The sequence below is a fragment of the Sceloporus undulatus genome, chromosome 2 (assembly GCF_019175285.1).
Source record: "Sceloporus undulatus isolate JIND9_A2432 ecotype Alabama chromosome 2, SceUnd_v1.1, whole genome shotgun sequence".
Lineage (NCBI taxonomy): Eukaryota > Metazoa > Chordata > Lepidosauria > Squamata > Phrynosomatidae > Sceloporus > Sceloporus undulatus.
This window is the reverse complement of record NC_056523.1, coordinates 168,688,066-168,710,435: the sequence shown is the minus strand read 5'-3', so window position 1 is coordinate 168,710,435 and position 22,370 is coordinate 168,688,066. Positions and strand designations below refer to the sequence as shown.

The 22,370-nt window shown below is 42.0% G+C and overlaps 1 protein-coding gene across 1 annotated transcript in view; it reads right to left on the bottom strand.

Moving 5' to 3' along the window:
• The window catches only part of LOC121923600 (inactive dipeptidyl peptidase 10-like), a 62,174-nt gene that overhangs the window by 18,790 nt on the left and 21,014 nt on the right, over positions 1-22,370 (bottom strand). The window contains exons 7-13 of the mRNA XM_042454155.1: positions 17,434-17,515; positions 11,892-12,012; positions 10,581-10,735; positions 8,707-8,804; positions 6,965-7,088; positions 4,957-4,995; positions 1,651-1,758 (exon numbers count right to left, since the gene is read on the bottom strand). Of these exons, the coding sequence (XP_042310089.1) occupies positions 1,651-1,758; positions 4,957-4,995; positions 6,965-7,088; positions 8,707-8,804; positions 10,581-10,735; positions 11,892-12,012; positions 17,434-17,515 (727 nt within the window). The remainder of the gene's footprint in view (positions 1-1,650; positions 1,759-4,956; positions 4,996-6,964; positions 7,089-8,706; positions 8,805-10,580; positions 10,736-11,891; positions 12,013-17,433; positions 17,516-22,370) is intronic.

The window sequence follows — 22,370 nt, the reverse complement described above, 5'->3', positions numbered from 1 at the left end:
CGTGAAGATGGGGCTTATAGTTTATTACTATTTTGCCCAGGAAAAAGATAAATTTCTCCTTCCTGATGTGCAATCATTGCTGTGTGTGTATATCGGTGTGCTAAATCAGGCAGCATATCTGACAACATTTTTTTTCTGATATGTTTGCTGGACAGGGTTAACAATTGATCAGAAAAGCCTGGCCTGGCCTGCTCTTGTGCTTTTAGCAAAAACCTGATGTATAAAAATCTGCAAGTGATGCTTTTCAAGGCATGGAAATGAACACACCAAGCTGTCATTCGAATGCACCAAAACAGGGGGCCCATTGAAAAGCTGGCAACTGTATTATCAGGATGCATCTGCCAAGTTTCCATCACTTTTCCCTGCATTTTATTTACATGAGCATCCAGCAAAGCTTGCCACAATACACCTAAATAGTAAAGAACTCAAAACTAGCTTCTTCATGTGTACTAAAACATATGCCTTGTAGGTCTTCTAAATTGTGAGCTGGGTGTGTGCGCCTTGTGGGCCACATGCAGCCCCCCAGGGCCATTTTATGTCCTCCAAGGTCCCCCAGGAGAGTCATTTTTTTTGTTTGTAAAAAAGCTATTTATGGCCTGGTCCAGACAGATGCAATAGGACACCCTTGTCATGTGCGAGGGACGGCGCTTCTAGATGCCCCTCGCACGTGATGAGGGTGTCAAAATGGCAGCACCATGTACAGATGGGTGCTGCCATCAAGTCCGCACGCCGCGGTGCCACTATGACGTCATGAGTGCGCCTTAATCACGCCGCAAGAAGAACCCGCTTTTTGCAGGTTCTTTTTGGTCTGTGAGGAAGTCCCCCGGTCTGGAGGCTGCGGCTTCCCCACGGACCAAAGCTAGGCACCGGGAGAAAGGATGGTCTGTCCCGCGCCTAGGTTCCAAACTGTCCCACCATATTTTGAGCCCCCCTGCCTCCCCCTAGGGTTCAGAAATATTTTGCAAAAAATAAATAAATCTAAATTTCTTTTGCCCCAAAATGCCCTCTGGGGAATGGCAAGGCATTTCCACAACATTTGGAGTGGTGAGTGGACCAATTTAAGCCCTGGAGAAGGCTTTTTTGAAACAGAAAGTGAACAGGAAATTACTTCTTTCCTCTCATTTTTTAAAAAAAGCTTCTCCTGGGCCTAAAATGACCCAGATTGTACAAACATGGTGAAAATGCCCCCCAAGCTCCACAGGGGCTTAATTTTTATTTACTGTATTTATTCATTTATTTATTTGCAGAAGTGGATATGGGATAGGGATGGCCTGACAATGTTTCTTGGGGGTTCAGTGCAGCCCTCTAGCCTCCCACAGTGGCCCAAGGCTGCTCTAAATACTCTCTACCCCCCCACCTTCCCCAAACTCTTATCTAGCATCCACTTGTACACATATCCCAGCATTCTTATAAATGGATTCTTTCTTTCTTTCTTTCTTTTTCTTTCCCTAAGCTTTGATTTCTTTTCATTTTCAGTATTTTTTACTGGCAAGGCTACTCTGCTATTAACAGTTGTAAAACTAGGTAGTAATCCTCAAAACGTGAAGCTTTTTTCCTATGTTGTTTCTAAGCCCTGAAAAGCTTTGCCAGTTTAACTCCTGGGGAAGGGAGGGTGAGGTTGCCGGCTCTGTGCACCCAGTGGCAACTTACCTGTGTGGAAAGCATGGTGATGTGATAGAATTCTCCCCGGGCTCCTTGCTTTACTGGCACTGGCAGAAACAGGGTTTCAGCATCTTCAGAAAAGATAGGCACTCCTTGCTGAGAGAATATAAGAGAAAAATGCCTTACAGGTAGATGACTCAAATCAAGGAAGCCATGGCCCTGAATTTGCAAGACCTTAGCATAACAGCATATCTTGGAGGTCTGTCACTCCTAGGAGATTACTGTACGAGGCACTAGTGATGGAACTGAAGTGGAATTACAACCTATGATTCCTCTCCTTTTTGCACGATGTCGTCACTCATCTGTTACTGATCCCTTGCTGATCCATTGTTACACTATTGTTATCACACAGTTTTGCATGAGAGATGCCTGTCAATGCAGAATTGACCAGTAATAACAGTATAACAACAGATCAGCAAAAAGGAGAGGAGTCACTGTAAAATGAAATCAACTTGATGGTAATTAACAACAACGCTGCTAAGACATCCATAAATGAGGCTGTGGGTGCACTGCAGAACATTCGAGATCATAGCTGAGAAAATTCCTTTTCAGGAAAAGGAATATAATGATATGCAGAAGCCACCTATAATTGGCCATGACTGGAAGGAAGGTACTCTAGGTGAGTATCCCAGACTATCACTTCTCAGTTACAGATGGCTTCAACATAAGATTATATTCAGTCTTCTTCAAAGTAATTTCCCAGGCTCAGCATCCCGGAAGTGTTTTTTTCCAGAGGACTGGCTAAGTTCCGAGGAAGACCTTGGGCAAAGTGAACACTTGTGAAACACTTCCTCCGTCAGTGGGCTTACCTGGGGGGTGCTGACATGTTTATAAGCAACATCAGAAAAGTTAATCTATCTGTCATTTTAAGTTCTCACAATGCCGCAGGGTGATGGTACATGAAGAGCGCTGTGAGAAATCAGTTGCCACTAGACTTAGTACAACACAGATGCCCAAGGGGCAAATACTGAGCTTGGATAATGTTGGCTGGGGGATTCTGTAGATTGTGAGCCAACAAGAAAACTTTTTTCAAGACTTGATTTTTGCAATGCGCTCTACATGGGGCTACCCTTGTGCCTAATCCGGAAACTCCAGTTGGTACAGAATATGGCAGCCAGGTTGGTCACAGGAACAGCAAGGAGTGACCATATAACACCAATATTGAAGTCACTCCACTGGCTGCCTATCAGTTTCCGGGCACAGTACAAGGTGTTGGTTATCACCTTTAAAGCCCTACATGGCTTGGGCCCAACCTATCTAAGGGATCGCCTGCTTCCATATAATCCGCCCTGTACACTCAGGTCCTCTGGGAAGAATTTATTACAGCCCTTAAAGACCAGGTTGACAGCGACCTCCCACAGGACATTTTCTGCAGCTGCTCCCAACTTATGGAATGGCCTGCCGGACGAGATCTGTCAAATTACCAATCTAGAGAGCTTTAAAAAGGCCATTAAGACGGATCTCTTCCGGCAGGCCTTCCCGGAATAAAATATTCGGCCACGAATAAGACTTTCCATCTAGTGAACTCTGCCCATGATGATTATTATTTGGATTAGTTGGCTTTTAATATGTAGTATTTAATCTTATATTGTTTAATCTTGTTTTAAGGGGGGCACTATGTATATATGGATGTATTTTAACTTGTTGTATGCCGCTTTGATTGCCTGGCAAAAAGCAGGATAGAAATAAAAATGTTGTTGTTGTTGTTATTATTATTATTAATAATTATTATTTCAAGCTCTGGGTTAGTGTCAGCAGCAGGTTCTTATTGAACCACAAGATATCTGGAAGCTGCTCAACAATGCTAGGTGCTAAAATCAGTCCTTGTTTAATACACCCATGTATAAAGCATGTTTGCCTGATTTCAGTTTCTCTCTTCTCATACCACCAGTCCTCCTTGCTGCAAGCCTGTAGAAATTTTGTATGATGGACAGGCTTCAGGAGCCATTGAAAGCCTGTATACAACAACACAAATCTCTGTACAAAGAGGCATGTGTATTTAACATATAATTTCATTTTTCAAATTGTCAGGTACTTGTCAATTATCCCAGCGCCTGCATGCTTATCAGCCGCTAATACAGGAAGCTGGGAACATATTTACTTCTAACTTTAGGGGGTCCAATGGAATTCCCAAGGCCTGGCTAAACTTAATTAAAAGACTACTTGCCACCCACATTGCTTATTGTTGAAAAAGGTCTGGACCCTACTGCTTAGTCTTAACTACAATAGACCCATGGAATCCATTTCTGAATGCTGGTAAATCCTATTGATTCAATGCATCTACTGCATATAGGACTCACAACAGAATTCAGGCTCCTACTACTTGAATCTTAGGCTAACTGACCTTCATTACTGAATGAATACTGCTGAGCGATGCATGTTTTCAATAACATTTGCTTTTCTGGGGGAAAACAGGAATAGATACTAAAAAGTATCTGTTATGGGTCAACAGAAAAAAGAGACTGGTCTCCATGTGCTTGTCGATGGTCTAAATTTATTATTTAAAAGCCCAGCACATTTCAGCCTGTACATAAACTGGCTGGCTTTCTTCAAGGGCTACCTTAAAAATAAACACGAAAACATACATTAACTTTAAAACATTTACAAAAAGGACAACACATAAATAGAGTGATGTCATGGTTTAAGCATTGGACTACATCTCTGGAGATCAGGATTTGATTGCCAACTCAGCCATGAAAACCGACTGTGTGACAATAGTTGAGTTACACCCTCTGAGTCCTAGAAAATGCCATGAAAGATTTGCCCTAAGGTTACCATAAGTAGGAAATGACTTGAAGGCACACAACAAGAAACTTATTTAGTACTGGAATTACATATATGCCATTAATTCAAACATCAGCAAAAATGTCTGCAATTTTAAATATACATACTCTAGTAGCTGGACAGATAAAAAAATTGAAGAAGACAATCTTAAGATTTTTAATTATTATTTATACGTTTTGACAGTTGGTCAGAGATAAGGAAGGCCTAGAGAATATGGCGTAATCAGTTTCAAGGACATCTGATACAATCTGACTGAAAAATGACCATGCTTTTTTTTTTTAATGGGTGAGATGAGGTGGCCTTACATTAATGAAAGGAGATCCAGATCTTCATTGAAACCTCCTGGTGTTAAAGATTTCAGCTTTAAAGTCCACTGCAGTTCCTTTCCCATCAAAATTTTATCACCATTGCTAACTACCTTTTCCAGAACCCAGAACCTGAAATCTGATAGAGTGCTGTAGCTGTTTTGAATGAGTATAACAAAGGTACAAAAAGATATAACGCTGTTACCTGCATATCCACCCAGGTGTCTGATGTCAGTTTGTATTTCTAAAGAGAAGAAAAGGTTGTTAAACAAAAACTTCAGGAGGAAGAAAACAGGACAGACTACACAATACATTGCATACAAAAAGCCACATACTGTATATACTCACATACAAGTCTAGCAATTTTAGTCAACAAATTGATCCCCAAATTATGAGTCGACTTATCCATGGGTCAAAGTAAGTACTGTACTTTAACTCTTATATAAAAAGGGAACCATCCCCTGGTGAAAGGCAAGAGTGTGATCTGTCCTGGAAGCACTGACTCCTCTCTATTCTCTCGTCCATCCAGCCTTTAGAGTGAGCACAAACAGTTTTGTAAGTTCTTTGGCATTGTTTTCCTTTGCTTCATCCTTTAGATCCTCTGTTACATGTGCCTAAGTTTTGCCCTTGACTTATCAATGGATCATATCAAAATCCATAATTATGTTCTTAAAACCTGACCTCAACTTATACATGAAGCTGACTTATAGTCGAATATATATGGTACTTGCATTTTCTGCCTAACAACCATATTTAAGACCCTTACAATGAATTAGCAGTTGTACCCCAGCTTCACTGGAAGGGTAGAGAGCATATAAATATTGTAAGCTGTCTGAAACCAGACCACTAGTCTGTATTAAGGATGGAAAAAATATTCAAAAATATTCAATCAAAGATTGAAAAGGGTAATTGTGTTGAGAATCTTCACAATTCAGGACTTTTCTGTGCAAGAAACCTTATGTGGGGTTTTTGCTCAGAAATCTGTATGTTCTGCTCAGAAATACTTTATTTTGAAAATCTTGTTTTCTTTCTGTCCATTTCTCTCAGTGCAAAGAAAAATTGCTAAAATTATTTGTTGCTTCTTTCAAGAATAAAATTAATGAAGATTTACTTCCCTACTCTGTATAGCCCAGTATTATTGTTACTGATGGACAAGACCAATCTAGGGCAGTGGTGGTGAACCTATGGCAAGTGTGCCAGAGGTGGTGGCACTCAGTGCCCTCTCTGTGGGTACACGCTCTCTGTCACCTCACCACAGAGTTCACCAGAGTTTGTTACTAGAAAACCAGATGAACGTGGCACTTTGTGATAACTAAGTGGGTTTTGGGTTGCAGTTTGGGAACTCGGTCCATAAAAGGCTTGCCATTAGTGATCTAGGATTTTGAGAAAGAGTTTTTTAACTGCCAGAGACTGAGCTTGGGATCTTCTGCATGCAAAGCATATGCTTTTATCATTGAACTGCACACCAACCTGGATGAAGTGTGTGCCTGAGTCTGCCTTTTCACACACAGAACACAGTCCCTCCCCCTTTTGTGAGTTCTCTCTTGCTTCACACTAGTGTTGCCACGTTAGGATTACCCCAGGCCTGATGTCATAGGAGGGCAACCCCAGTGATACTAAAACTGGCAACATAAAGTGATGTCTATAAACATAATAACTTAAGTGTCAACCACAGTTGCACAGAGTATCCCAGTCAAATAAAAAACACTAAGAGCCTTATCACATAATAAAAGAAAGCTGAGAGGCAGCGACAGAGAAGCATCTTTCTCCTTGCCTTTCTGCATCCTGTCATAGCACTTCTGTTCTCCTTCCTGAGGGTGACAGTCATAAACATGTGCCTTTTGCCAAACAGATTTTTCAAGTGTGACAAAAGACATGCTTTTACAACCGTCTCCCTTGGGAAGAGAATGGAAGTGCTTTGAATGCATGAGGACAGGCAAGGAGAAAGCCGCTTCTCTCTCACTGCCTTTCAGCTTTCTTTTGTCATGTGATAAGGCTCTAAGTAATGCCTAAGTTATGAGTAATTAGTAAAATCCGAGTAAGGATAAAAGTATAGATAAACACACTTTTCAAGATGGCACTCACACCCTGAGATTCTTCTCCCTTGTTCTGAGAAAAAAAGCCAGGCCACCTTCTCCCTCCCTCTCTCCATCTCTCTCTCTAACACATCCACTCTCTCTTTACCTCATTGTTACCTTATGACTCCAACTTACTTCAGTACAGGCTCCTGTGGCAGCGTCACATAGGTTCAGCACAGACATATTCTGAGCCCTGTTTAACCATCGCACAGCCAGCTGGGAATGGGCCACCCATTTTACCATGGTGATGTAATATTCCCTGCAGCAGGAATAAAAAAGATTTAAATGAATGACTGATATAGAGGTGTGTGAGTGGGACAGTTCAAAGTAATCTTGCTCCCCAAAAAAGGTCATTTGGCCAACAGTCAGCCAGGGTATTGAAGCCTTCCCATGCTTCCCGTTCTGTGTCTTCCTGGTGTGGGGGAAAGGCAGGACCAGTGGCTGTATCTGGTGCACCCTTCCTGGCACAAAACAAAGGGACACTTCCCATATATTTTCTGTCATCACTGTGGATTTTCTCCACCACTTTCTCTAACCTGACTGGCAGTTCTCCTAGCATTTTCTTATGTCACATTGATCTCTAGAGAGTGGGATATTCATTTTACACAGAAACAGAAACAGTCTAAATTTGAGGAAACAGCTGGGCCTTGTGTCTTGGCAACACCAGATGTTACATACAACTGAAAAACCTTTGGGTTGCCCAATTCTTTCTTTTACTTGTTTATTTTATTTATATCCCATCTTTCTCGACTCAAAGCAGGCCACGTCACTTTGGATTTCATCTCCCACAATCCATTATTATTGTTATTTATAGCCTGCTTTTCCCCCAGTTTAGGACTCATAGTGGCTTACAGCAGTTTCAAGACATAGGTAAAAAAAAAAATACCAAATAGAAAAGTTTAAAATGTAATTAAACTATCCATAGCATAAAAACCATCTTAAAACATAAGTATTAAAAATGACAAATAAACAAAACAATACAGCCCAGTTCTGCCAGGTTCAGTCCTTTTGAGTAGTCAGTCTTCAAAGGCTTGCTGGAATAAAAAATATTCTTAATCTGCCTGTGTAAAGATAGCAGAGAGGGTGCCAGTCTAACCTCTAACCTCTCTGGGAATGGCGTTCCAGAGCCTTGGAGCAGCCACCAAGAAGGCCCTCTTCCATATTCTCCATAGATGTATGATGGTGGTGAGACAGGGAGAAGGGCCTCCACAGCATATTTCAAAACATGGGCAGGATTGTAAAGGAAAATACTCTCCTTCAGATAGCCTGGGCTTTATAGGGCTTGAAAGGTCATAGCCATCACTTTGAATTGTGCCTAGAAGGGAACTGGCAGCCAGTGGAACTGTTGCAACAAGGACGTTGTATGCTCCCTGTAGCCCACTCTAGTTAAAAATCTTTGGACTAGCTGAGGTTTCCAAACATTCTTCAAGGGCAGCCTCATATATAGCACATTACAGAATTCCAAACAGGATATTACCAAGGTGTGTGTCACCATGACCTTTGCTACAGAGAGATGGATTGCAGCTGATGGGAGTCAATGTTCAAAACATTTCAACAGCTAAATTTTCCTCACCTGTGGTTTACTGAAAGAGTCAAATCCTCTGTTTTGGACTCTGGAACCTATACAGATGGGGCTTCAGAATAAGCATTACTATGGTTTTCTGTTGCCACCCTGTTACTCCTTCTCAATCTGTCCTTTATTAAACAACCATATCTAAATGATGCTATGTCTACCATTATTATTTTTTCCAAAGGAGAAATTCTTGAATCTACAATTGCCTAAGCAATGAGGAGCAAACAAAGACCATCATCAACCCCAACCCCACCCCATCAGCATCAGCATCACTTCCCCCAGCCTCCTTGCTGTTCCATTTCACCTGCCATGGAAGGGTTCAGGAGGCAGGAGCTCCAGTGAGTGTAGCACCTCAGAAAGGTTTACCACAAAGAGCCGAACAGATGGGATGGGCTGGCCAGCCTGAGCAGGAAAGAGAAAGGCAAAAGTCAAGAAAAAAAAACAAGGAAAGTGCAGGCAAGATCCCAAGCTTTTAAACATTGGCAAATCAACATAGCATGAACTGTAAAAAGGTAAAGGTAAAGGTAGTCCCTTGATATGAATGTCTAGTCATAACAGACTGTAGGGGGTGGTGCTCATCTCCGTTTCTAAGCTGAAGAGCCAGCGTTGTCCAAAGACTGCTCTGGTGGTCATGTGGCCAGCATGATTGCACCGAACTCTGTTACCTTCTCACTGAGAAGTGAAGTGGTACCTATTTATCTACTTGCATTTGCATGGTTTTGAACTTCTAGGTTGGCAGAAGCTGGGACTAGTGACAGGAACATCATGCAGCACCCGGGCCTCGAACTGCCAACCTGCCGATCTTGCAATCAACAGAGTCAGCGTCTTAACCACCTGAGCCACTGCATCCCATCCCATAGCATAAGCTGCATCCCATAGCATGAACTGTAGCTGAAGCTAAAAAATCGCAAACAGCTAAGCCAGTGGTGGCAGAGAAACCATATTTCCTTAGTGGTAGCCAGCATAGTGTTGGATGATGATCCTGGAAGCCATGGTTCAATTCCTGACTTGAAACCCACTTGGAAACCTTGGAAAAATTACTAACTCTCAGCCCCAGAAAACCCTAATATAGGTTTGCCTTAGGGCCACCATTAAGCAGAAATGACTTGAAGTCACACATCATCATCATCAACAACAACATTGCTCAAAAGAAGAAATGTCACCAGATTATGCAAAACAGTTCACTGAGGCAGAAAGCCCATAGGGTTGTCACCCTGAAGCTAGTGCCTTTCAGTTTCTACAAATCTCATTTTATACAGATAACACTGCCAACGATGATGGTGTTTGAAGCCTAACCTGTCTGGAGGGCACCAGCCTGGTGAGGACCTTGATAAAGACCAATTGTATTTGGTGTGGCTCAGTTCTTCTGGCAAGGCATAAAGAAACACAATTTTAGTACTATTGAATTAAATGATGGAAGGAAGGAAGGATACTATTTGGGGGGGAATAGTACTGTATAGAAACTGTGGGACTCTGAGTCCTGCAGTCCCTATCACCACTTAAGACTTTATCTCACCAGCCTGCTGTCCAATCACAATTGTGCTAGTTTAAGAATGGAAGCATACTGGTTTGGCATCATTTCCTATTACACTTTCCCCCACAACAACACTTTGGCAATCCATGGTTGCATGATTTACAAACATCACCTTTCAGGAGGAAGAGTAGGAATGAGTGATTGTGACTGCTGACTGCCTCCTGATGCTGACTGCTGCATGCGTGCATGTGCACACCCACTCCCAAAGTATGGGGCTGCTGTGTGTGCATTCTCAGAGCAGTCCCACACAAATAACTACAGCTTCCAAACACCTCCCAAAATCTCCTACACACAACAGCTGGCTTTGGGAAGCTGTTGGTGGCCACAATCACAGTGTACAGGTCCTGAAACATCTGTTAGCATCCGTATTTTGTGTATTACTTAATGGAGTTAAAAAGTACATGGAATCAGGTTGTTGGTCTCATAAAAATTGCAGGATTGAAGAGAGGATTCACATGTGAAGATTCTCTGCTGCAATCTGTTCTGCTTTGCAATACATTGTTTGTTTATTTCTTTTCTCTGCCACTCTTGTTAGCTCCACTTGCAGCATAAGGGGAAGGTCACAACCACTCTGGCCTTGTCTAGAAAATTCCCTCAAGAGTTCTGTTCTACTGCTGGAGGAAGGGGATGGAAGTGAGACTTACCTTGGGATATGGATAGTGCCGACTGGTTGGGTAGTTTCCTCCCAGGAAGTGAGGAAGCTCCATTTTGGGAACCATGGAATCATTGATGCTAAGATAGGCCAGCCAAACACCATCAGGGGAACACCAATGTGCACTGGATGAATGCAGGATCTCCTCTTAGGAAGAAAGAGACATGCAGCATGAAAGCCATGCAGAAAAATATTTATTGAAATTCATCCGTCCATCCATCTATCCTAGTTAGCTATACAGCCTATACAGATTGGTGAAAAAAAAACACTGGGCAGTTACTTTGTTGGAGGGTGAAGGACTCTACACATCTCTTTGAGATTTTGACCTGGATTCTAGCATACTCAAATAACAATCCTGTCCAGCTAATGGGTGGATCTGCTATCTTGGGTCCCTTGATAGGAGAAAGGTGGAGTATAAACTGAATTAATAAATAAATATCTGCCATTATGGAACCACTATGGGATTCTTGAATAGAGTTCTATTTGATGACCATAATATAATTGTAAAATGCTATACTGTATTGTCCAAGATTTCACAAATGAAAAGCTAGAGACATTTGGGTAAGGAGCATCAAAGTATCAAGAGGACAAACATTATTAATGAGGAGGATCAGACAAGTTAGGTGCAGCTGTAGCTGTTTGGTTTTGCCTCAGTTAAGGCCAAGATTCTGCCCTCTCCTCTCCTCCCTGCTGACCTAACTGAAACAACACTTGCAATTTGAACTCAGTTTGCAGCAACTGAAGTTAGCTGAGCACAAAGGGGGAAAGTGGTAAGATTATAGAGAAGATGGGACATTTTAAAAATCAGTGGGAAAAAAGGGGATGACAGATTCATTGGCACTCTACCTGCCAAATTGGGACAGTTAGAGGGTAGGTGATGCTATTCCCTGCATTGTGAAGTGTTTTGTTTGCACAGAAAATGAAGCCTTGTCTGGTGTGTTGCTAAGTTCTTAAGAAGCCTGCAGAAAGTGTAAACTTCTTGTAACTGGAGCAATGCTGCTCCTTTTTAATCACTGCTTCATACTCTCAGAGGAGACGAGAGAGAGGAAACAAAGTAAGGTGTCTTTCATTACAGTGTTTTCTATAATATCCTTCTGTACTAGACAAATGATGGAATGACATCAGCTGTAGGGCAACCTTCACCCAACTTGGTGTCCTCCAAATGTGTTGGGCTACAACTCCCATTATCTTCAGGCAGTTTGGAGGGTACCAGAGCAGCTTGAGGAGAGTTGCTCTATATTACTGCCTCAGGGCTCATGGCAACATTAACATGGTTCCACCTTCTTTGCGCCCCCCCCCTTACCTTCATAGAGCCAGTCAGAAATCCCGTTGAAGACAGCTCCCAGGTGTCCAGATGAGGTGATTTGCCTGGCCTGGCTGTAGACACCAGCCTGGTAGTAAATGTCATTATCCAGAACAAACACCTGGGAATAGAAGAGAGTTTGACTAGATCAGCTCATCTGGACCATCTCCTTCTCCCACACAATTCCTTCCCCAGGAAGATAACTCCTCATTGGGAGGAGAGCTAGAACAGAAAATTTTCAGGCAAAACAGAAACTTTTCCTGCTGAGGTCAGGTAAATTTACCAGAATTCTGGGAAATATATTCCAGATTCTAGGAGTTGTGGTTCAAAGCAGTAACTGTTCCAGCCTCTGCTTCAATCACTTGAGAGACTGGCTATTGTGGTTGCTAAAGAAGCAAAAGGCAAAAGATTCCACCTGACTCCAATATAACAGCACAGGAGGAAACAGGGATAAAGTAAGTACAAACACCAGAAAAATATTTTAGGCAAAACTGAGATGAACAGTAAGATATATATATATGACAAGCATAATGGACACATAGCAGGGGTATATTCTTAATTTACTCATGCTATTTGTTGTTTATGTTTTGTAATATTTCTATCTTAATAATTGGCCATGTTTAATATTAAATATTTTCTTAGTGGCTGTATTTACCTTCTGTGTTGTTGAGTTAGGAAGCTCATAAACAAAGCACTGAACGGCAGACATTGAAATCAAATCATTGCCCAAAGGATACCCTAAAAGGTAGCTTCACTTTACTGCATCCTATGATGTTATCTATTGTTGTTGTTGTTGTGTGCCTTCAAGTCACTTCTAATTCATGGCAACCCTAAGGCAAAGCCATCATGAAGTGTTTTTTGCCAAGATTTGTTCAGAAATGGTTTGCCTTTGCCTTCCTCCAATGTTCAGAGAGTATGACTTGCCCAACGTTACCCAGTAGGTTTCCATGGCCAAGCAGGGATTCGAACCCTGGCCATCACAGCCCTAGTCTAACACTCAAACTGTTGTTTCATGCAGGCTCTCACAATTCACAAATGGCTGTCAGCAAAATCTTCTCAGAGGTTGCTAGAGACAGAGTACAAAACAGGTATCGAAAATATAAGGAACTCCAGAGGCTATTTGTCTGAAACTGCTATCAGACATGTCAGCAGGGGAAATAATGTGGAGTGATGGGAGCTGCAAACCAACAGCATCTAGAAAGCCACTGATTCTCCATTCCTGGCATAGAGGGTACGAAGTTGTAGATTTTCCAACTGCATAGAACCTAGAAACAGTCTGAACTAATGCAAAATGCTTGGGACCAGAGGTGTTTTTGATATTGGATTTTTTGGGGGGATTTTGGAATATTGTATTTATATATATGTACACAATGAGGTATCTTTGAAATGGGACCCAAGTCTAAACACAAAACACATATAAACCTTATACACATAGCTGAAGGTAATTTTATACAATATTTTAAATAATCTTGTACACGAAACAAAATTTCTCTACAATGAACCATCAGAAATCAAAGGCAAGTCACCATTCAGCCACTCATGAAAAAAGTTTTGGGTTTTGGAGTATTTTAGATTTCGGAATTTCAGGTAGGGGAAACTCAACATGCACACTAGAAGAGATCACAAGTTAGGAAAGGATGTTCCTGATAGACAGGCAGGCTAATCTGTTTTTCCTAAAGTTCAGCCTATAGTACATTAGTGTAAAGTGTAAACAATAGCTGCTGAATGGTTAAAACAAATTGGTGATCCATACCTAGCTTTTTAACTAATAAGTTCATTCAGTACCAGCTGGATCAGGCTTCCAACCACCAATTCCATGTACAGAAGCTACCTGGCCTAGGAGCTTAATCTTCTGCCCAACACTGGTGACAGGATAGTGTCCTATATGGAGCATGTCAAGGTAGTTTTTTGGATTAGCATGCCCTGAATTTCCCATCTAGCATAATGACAGGCAATCTGGCTGGGAGGTTTTGAAAGCTGATGTTCTGAAAGCTATTTATTTATAAGCTCTGGCCTTTTACTATGTCTGAAAGAGAGGAGGAAGGACAGGCCCCAAGTTTGTTTGTTTTTTAAATAAATTTAAAATTTAAAAATATAATATTTTTTAAAAATATAAAAAATTATTTTAAAATTTTATTTAAAAACATCACATCTTTCCAAATTTTCACTTTAACTACATGAATCTGTGTGCATTTAAATACATTTAGGTTGTTTGGATGTTATTATAATTTAAATGATAATTTTAATTTTGCTTTACATTCACTTGAAAGTAGAAACCAGAGCCCCTCCCTGATCATGAGTAATCAGCAGTGAAAGACCTTAATACTTTCTCCTCATCACATCCCTAACTTCAGCACCTGGACAGCATAGAGTTAAATGAGGGCCAGTAGATCGATATCTCTGAGATTAACAGAAGGTAGATTGGTTCCTGCAGCATCCCAAACTTGCTTTTCTCTGCTTCCAAACATGAAACTACTAACAAACCAAAGTGAAGCCATACTACAGAATCCTGATTGTTGGGAAACAACCTTAAACAGGACAGTTGACAGAGATACAGTTGCAGCTGAAGACTGCAGTTCCCAGGATGAAATGTACAATGGGACCTTACCTTCTATGGGCTTGCCATCTGCGGATTTGAGCATCCATGGATGGTAAGCCCCATTGTCTCAACTGGCAGTGCATGGACATGTGTGCAATAGTGTCCATGTGCACATTGTGCCACCATTTAGGACAACAGGATGTGAGATCCTGTGTTTTTCTTATCTGCAAGGGGTTCTGGAGTGGATCCTCTGCAGATATGACGGTCCAGCTGTATCTCTTTTTGATACATCTGAGCAACATGGGCTTACTAATGGAAAGTGAACTGAATGCTCAATTGTTGGGTGTTAAAACTAACACCTAGTAGACATATGCACTAAATGAAGTCATGAGAACCTCTGTAAAATAGATGTGAATTTTTAGTCATCTGTAACGTCAAGCTTATACATTTTGGAATCATATCCATAAAAATATCAATAAAATTGTTCCTCTTTGCTCCAGGTGCCGACTGCTGGGCTGTCCTGTTCAGGAGGGGAGGGGGAGTCTCCTTGATAAAGGAGAACAATCTTTCCATACAGATTCAGGGTCTGAACTGCAGTCCACATACACTTGTACACTCAAGGTGATGGTGGTGAGAACTGATATTCATTCTCCCCCCTATTTATAATATAGGGATTACAATTTATGAGTAACATTAGTACAAAAAAAATTACCATGGTGAGGTATGGGAGGAGGTCAGTGTGTGTGTGACACCTTGAATTACAGCACCAGTTTACACCAAACCTAATGATGCCACTGCTACCATGGAGAGGTACATTTCATTCTGGGAAATAGTGTGTTAATTTAAACTGACCTGGAGAGCAAGAATAGAAAGCTGTATGTGCTGAGAGTTCTCTGGGAAAACTTAAAGTGGGGGGAAATGTCATACATGTCTCAATAAATAAATAAAATAAATAAATAGGAAAGGACGGGGCAGGACAGGAGCAAAACCAAGGACTGGTTTGGGCACCCATTCACATTTTGTTTACCACAGAATATTTTCTGCCATTTCCTGGTATCATGACCCCAATTTTCTGGTCAACTCCCAGTACAATTAGGACCCCAGTTTTTATACCAGCTCCCCAGGTCAATTTACTTAAACCCCTTTATAAAATCAGAAAGAACAAGAACAAAATCTGGGCCTTTTAAATCAAACTAGATGCACCATCAGGAAAAACCAAAGTGCTGTAGCCTCTCCTAGTTTGTATGTTCCTCATTTATAATTCTTCCCATTTTGGCCACACACTGATTTTGCTTGGTCATGTGCATCATGGTTTTTCATCTGTGATATGTTGGTGGACATGGGCACGACCTCTTCTGCCATCTTTGTATAGCACAGTTTTGTTCTTCCTTGCAAAAACCTACCACTCACTCATGACTTGCACTCATGACTCACTCTGCAAAACCCTAGCATGTAACCTCTGAGCAGAAAATTCTGTGTGCCCATACCAGAATAGGCTGCTTTAAAACAGGGTTTAAACAAAATTACTTCAAAAAACACTCCTGATTTTTAAAATTTATATAGATAGATAGATAGCATTATTGTTAGGCCAGTATTGACTGTCACTTACTTCTTTTCAGTCACTTTATTTTACAGTACTAGAAATGCCTTTCAGAAACAAATCTTTCAGTTAACCTAAGTTCAACCAAACCAACTCCAAGAGTACTTACATAGTCTACATATATTCACATTTAATAGGAATAATAAGTAGTAAAAATGATGTTTTATTGAACAATATAAATCATTTCAAAGCCTAAGAGCTTTAGAGTTTTCATGTTAGAAAGCATTAAAACATGATCAAGCTAATACATAAAATGTTTCATAGTAGTGATATAAGAGGGGTTCAATTTTTTCATTAAAACGACCCCAAAGCAAATGTGGTTTAAAGCAAGATAAATAAATCCAAAAACCCAGCTTAAAAAAATTGTGTGTTTTAAAAAAATGTTTCCTCCCCCAACCCAGGCCCATAAAGCACCTACAGGAATGTGGGGCCCAAGCTTTTTGCCTCTCTGTCTGCTTGCTTGGACAGGTCACTTTCCCCATAGCTCTGATTGTGATACATTGACAGCAGGAATGGTATCAATACTTGGCTTCTTTGAGTAGTTGCTTGGACCCCAGCACCCTGTCAGGGCAACCATAGAGACCTGCCCAGGACCCTTATTCATCCTCCCTCCACATATCCCAGTACTCTGAACAATATTAAGTACTTGAGCTTAGCTCTAGCTTTTATATCCCACAATGTCTAGAACAGTAATCCTCACCCTTTATTATCTAGGTTTTGGGACTTCATCTCCCAGGATCCCAGTCTATTGGCTATGCTAGCTGATTCTTTTGGGATTTGAAGGGCAAAAACCTGGAAGACCAAAGGTTGAGAACCAGTGTTTTATAATGTCATTCTGGGGAACTGTGAGAAATTAAAATGGCAATGTTAGACTCAGGGTGCATCTATACTGTAGAAATAATGCATTTGATACCACTTTAAGTGCTGTAGCTCTATCCTACAAGACCCTAGGATCTGTAGTTTTACAGGATCTTTAAATTTCTCTGCCAAAGAGTTCTGATGCCTCACAAAAAAAAGAAAAAAGAAAAAAAAGGAAGAAGGGTTCTTTAGGATGCATCTATAGCAGTTAAAGAGGTGTTGAACTGTATTATTTCTACAGTGTAGATGCACCCTCAGTTGCCCAGGAATGCCAACTATTCAGAGAATGGGACTCACCAGAAGAACCTTTGCCCAATGCCTTTTTGAACCTGGAGCAATCCCCTGGCTGAGAGAAGGTAGTTGGCAAAAAACAGATAGCCTAAATAAATATCCCCAGGACAGGGGTACTCACTGAGGAGGATGTGAATATCAATGTATGTGGTGAGAGGGCTGCTACATCACCAGCATCTATCACCAAAGATGGCTGCCTAATGGTCAGGGCAGCTCTTATAACTAACATGTAAATAAATTGAATAGATCCTTACCAGCTGATTGTCTTGTGCTCCCCAGCCTGCATATTGTAGATGCATTGCATCTGGTTTACGCAGATCTAGGTAGCTGGTTTCCCTTGAAGGAAAGAGAAACATTAGGTTACTTCCTTATAAAAAATAATTACTTGAAAAGCATAGTAATCTGAATCAATGTAATTGGAATTATTACATTACTATCAGCTCAACTTTAATCAAGGATACACAGATGTCAGTTGTGTGTAAATGAGAAATAGGGAGGGGGAGAGGGATAAAGAGAGGGTGACAAGCAAGGGATGTGTATTTCTATCGGCTTAGAAATGGAGCTTGCAAAATAAACATGCACATTTTCATAATTGACAGCTGCATCAACAAGCATATCTTTACCTAGAATGTAAGGTTAACATCAAAATAAAGCAAAGAATGTATACAGTCTTAATTAGACTTAATTAATTATGAATGTATACAGTGTCCTGCATAATTATTCCTGAATAATGTACCTTCAGCAGAATTTGGGAAGAACAAGGATCCCAGCTCCAACTATCCATTGCAAATACAAGAAGAGCTCCTTTCTTTTATGGGGTCCTTAGATGTATTACAGTGTATAATAATTTGTTGGGACAAAAGGTACTGGAAGCAATAAAGTACTTGGTGTTGAACTATTAGTGTTCGGTATGACACAACCACTGACTGCTCATCATGACAGCTATCTATTACTTCCATTGTTGGAAGTATTTTTTGTGGGTCAGGAGGCAGGTGATATATTTCCTTTCTGTCCTCCTTGTAGGCGTCCCATTGGCATCTGATTGGCCTCCAAGGCTAGTTCTACCATTAGGCATAGTGGTGCAACCACCTTAAGAGGCAGGTGCTGACATGGGTTGTCCTAGTTATTCCCTTCTGTTGGAGGACAGAACTATGGGTGCCTTGATTCCTTAAATTGTTCATTTGCCCTCAACGTCAATGGAGGATGGTATTCCTTTGCCAGTATTTAAGTGTCAGTTTATTTAGTTTCTATATAAGGTAGCAAGGAAAGGGTACCATCTTGTCCTTTGCCTCAGGGAGCAAAATATCTTGGGCCCTCTGTGGGAAGTTAATGAATTTTATCATATGGGAGGAAAGCCTCATTAAATTGGCCTTAAATCCTGTCAATATTGCGCAATAACAGGTTGATTTTCACACGACGTCGCCATTATCATGTCATTATCCCTTGAATAAAACCACAAAAGCTGTGAATAAAAAGTGGTGTGATTTTGCCACTTTGTTCACAGGATGATGGCGGGATAATGGCAACACTGCATGATGTTGTGTGAAAATCAAACTGTTATTGCGCTATCTTGATGGGAATTAATGCTGATTTAATTACACTTGCTTCCCACGTGTTAAAGACCAATGCTCGGCTAGAGAGGACATTGGTCTGATTCTACATGGCTGTTCTTATGATCTGAATCAAAGATTTTAAAAACAAATCATGTGAGGAAGGGCTAAAGGAGCCTTTGTATATTGTTTTTAGGACTACGGGTTGAGTCTCCCTTGTCTGGAATTGTGAAAGCTTTTTTCATGGTTGGCTGAGATTGTGACACCTTCCCTTTCAGATGGTTCAGTGTACACAAACTTTGTTTCATTCACAAAATTATTTTAAAAATTGCCTTTAATCTATGTATATGCAGTGTACATGAAACATAAATTAATGTTGTGTTTAGACTAGGGTCCCATCTGCAAATATCTCATTATGTTCATATATGCAAATACAGATATTCCAAAACGGGGAACAAAATCCAAATTACAAAACACCTCTGGTCTCATGCATTTTGGATAAGGGAGATTCGACTTGTATTTCACAACTTACAACATTTGGTTTCTACCACAATAAAATACTACTCAATCAGAATAGATGTGAAACCTGAGTGTAAATTGTACAGTTTCTCATGAGAGTTTAATTCTCTTCGTATGTGGAATGGACACATGCTGGGAACTCAGCTATTATTATTATTATTAACCTTTATTTATGAAGCGCTGTAAATTTACACAGCGCTGTACATGAAATCTTTTTAGTTAGACGGTTCCCTGCCCTCAGGCTTACAATCTATGTGTTCACCAAAATCCTAAATGTGAGCACTGCAGTCTCCTAATGGATTTCACCTTAATTCCTATTCATAGACTAACAACAGACTTTAACGTCCATTGAATTTATTTTTTTAGAATGGCCAAATTGGCTGCCAGCCTGCAGAAAGTAAGAAGTGTTGACAGGTGTGATTTTTTGTTTTTAAAAATTCTTTATTTAGATGTTCTTTCAAAGGCAACCATCACATAATCACGGAGACCACCAATTATTATAAACAAATGTTTTATAAAATAGAAAGTATGTCAGAAAGTGAGCGTATGTGTGAGAGAACATTGGTATTGATACAGCTATGCATAAGTTAGAGCCGAAGCCTCTCTGTTGAGTGCCAACCCAAGTTGTTTTGCTTCTTGAAGCAAAGGACAAGATGTCCTCTCCACAATACCACATACAGAAGCCAAGTGGAGCAGTAGCTGAATTTCTGTTCAACATCACCAATGGGACAATGTCCTCCACACTATCTGGGGGCAGCAGGCTGGCTTAGGGGTTGCAGAATAGGTTGCATGGCACATAGGGTTGCCATAAGTCAGGACCTCCAAACCGGGACAAATGTAGGACAAATGTAGGATAACATTTTCAAATGTAGGACACATTTTTTCTAAAAATGGAGGACACACGAAAAAATTTGGTGCTTTTTAAAAAAATGTTAATATAAATGCATGTTTCTTAGGCATGATCAAAATGGAGGACATTTGGGCATTATTCCTAGACAGATGGCAGAAATGTACTTCCCTTTCTGGCCAAACACCCCCAACCTCCATTCCAAAACACACACAACAGCACATTTGGGCATTTCACATGGCTTTACTTAACATGGCCTCTTGCATCAGAGGCTTATTCTATAACCAAACCCCTTGGGTTTAACACTTAGCATGGGTTAACATGGCTATGCATATTGAACATGTCAAGGTGGTTTCACAGTTCTTGCACCAAGTGTACTTCTCAGAAGTGTGTGTCAAGGGACTGTGGTTTTTCTTCACTGCGCATGAGTTTGTAAAAATCACAGCAATTTACATTGACCATGCCTCAGAGGCTTTCTGATATCAATATCACCATCAAAGAACCAAAAACACACAGAAAAGGCACTTTAGAAAGTCACACTCTCTTGGCTTCAGAAACAGTGCGTGCATGCCTCTCAAGCTGACTCATATCATCATCATCACCACCAAACTATCATTGTCAAAACAAGGGAGACTTGTTGGCATTAAAAGCAGCCCCCCCCAAAATAAAAACACTTTGAGGCCTCTGGCCACTCACTCACTCACTCACTCACTCACTCACCTTCTCCTTCTCCTTCTTCTCCTACCCCCTCCTCCTCCTCCTCCTTCTCCTCCCCCCTCCTTCTTTTCCTCTTCCTCCTTCTCCCCCTCCTCCATTCGCCGTGCGGCCTGGGGCAAAGGGGGCGGAGGAGGAGGAGGTGGGTTGCACAGTCGCACACAGGAGGTGGGGAGGGTGGTGCGTTCGTGTGCAGAAGGCGCCACCCACCTTCCCCTGCCTCCCCACACGGCCGCGCCACTCACCTCCTCCTCCTCCGCCCCAGGCTGCGCGGCCACATGGAGGAGGCGGAGGTGGCGCCTGCTGCGCGCGGGCACGCCACCCTCCCCACCTCCCCCGCCACTCACCTCCTCTTCCTCAGCCCCAGGTCGTGCGGGGAGGGGGGAGGGTGACGCGCCCGCGCGAAGCAGGCACCACCTCTGCCTCCTCCACGTGGCCGTGTGGCCTGGGGCAGAGGGGGCGGAGGAGGAGGAGATGAGTGGCGCGGCCGCGTGGGGAGGCGGGGGAAGGTGGCGCGGCTGCACGGGGAGGCACCACCTCTACCCTCGCCTCCTCTGCCCCAGGCCTCGCTGCTCCTCCTCTTCCCCCGCGCAGCCATGCGTGGTGGAGGAGGAAGAGGGCAGCGAGGCCCCGTGGGCCACGGCAACCCAGCTGCAACCGGGGTTGTCCCAGTTTATTGGCGGCACCCATGGCGGGAGGGGGATGGTGCCGCCAAAACCGGGAAAATCCCAGTTGCAGCCGGGTTATGGCAACCCTAATGGCACATGAAGCTCTGCCTCACAACCAGCAGAAGGGAATGGCTGGTGGTTTCCCCATTGCTTTCTCCCTCCATCCCCAGCTTTTACTCTTTCAGGGCGTTTCCTTGTCTACTGGTAGCACCAGCCCTGGTACAGCAATATGATAATAATATAGCAGGGATTTAATGTGACAGATATTCAGTTTCATCTAATTATTTTGGACTGTCCAGCCATTTTTATCCTGTGGTCTGATGCAGTGGTGTCCCCACTGCAGTGTAGGGGGACTGCCAAGAGAGGGCAAGGGGGCTGCTGGAGGGTTGGCCAAAAGGGCATGCTTGGCTTTTTCTTTTAGTGCAACAGCACTGCTGCAGTGAAGTCACAAGAGGCGCACTCAGCCCTCTCCTTTACTACAGCAGCATCAGCCTTCTCATGAGGAGGCTAGTGCTGCTGCATTGAGGTCAACAGGACTGCTCCTGGCCCTTCTCACCCTGCAGTGGGCTGAGGGCCCAACCAGGTGTCAGCCCTCTTTTTGGGTGTCAGCTGGTGCAGGTCACACACACCTAGTGAAGCCATGAGTGATGATATTTTCTCCTGATGCATTGCATTTGTCAAGAAAAATTAGGAGCTGGCCTTGGACTTGCACAGTTTCCTTATCTAATCACAGGGAGGAAGGAAATATCAATCTAAGAAAGGACCTACATTTCTTTCATTGCAGAACTATGAAGCATAATAGTTACTCTTTTAACCTTTTACCAGTTGTGGCTAAGTAAGGAAGCGACCACACATTTAAATTAACTTTTATCCCACCACCCCCATCCCCATGT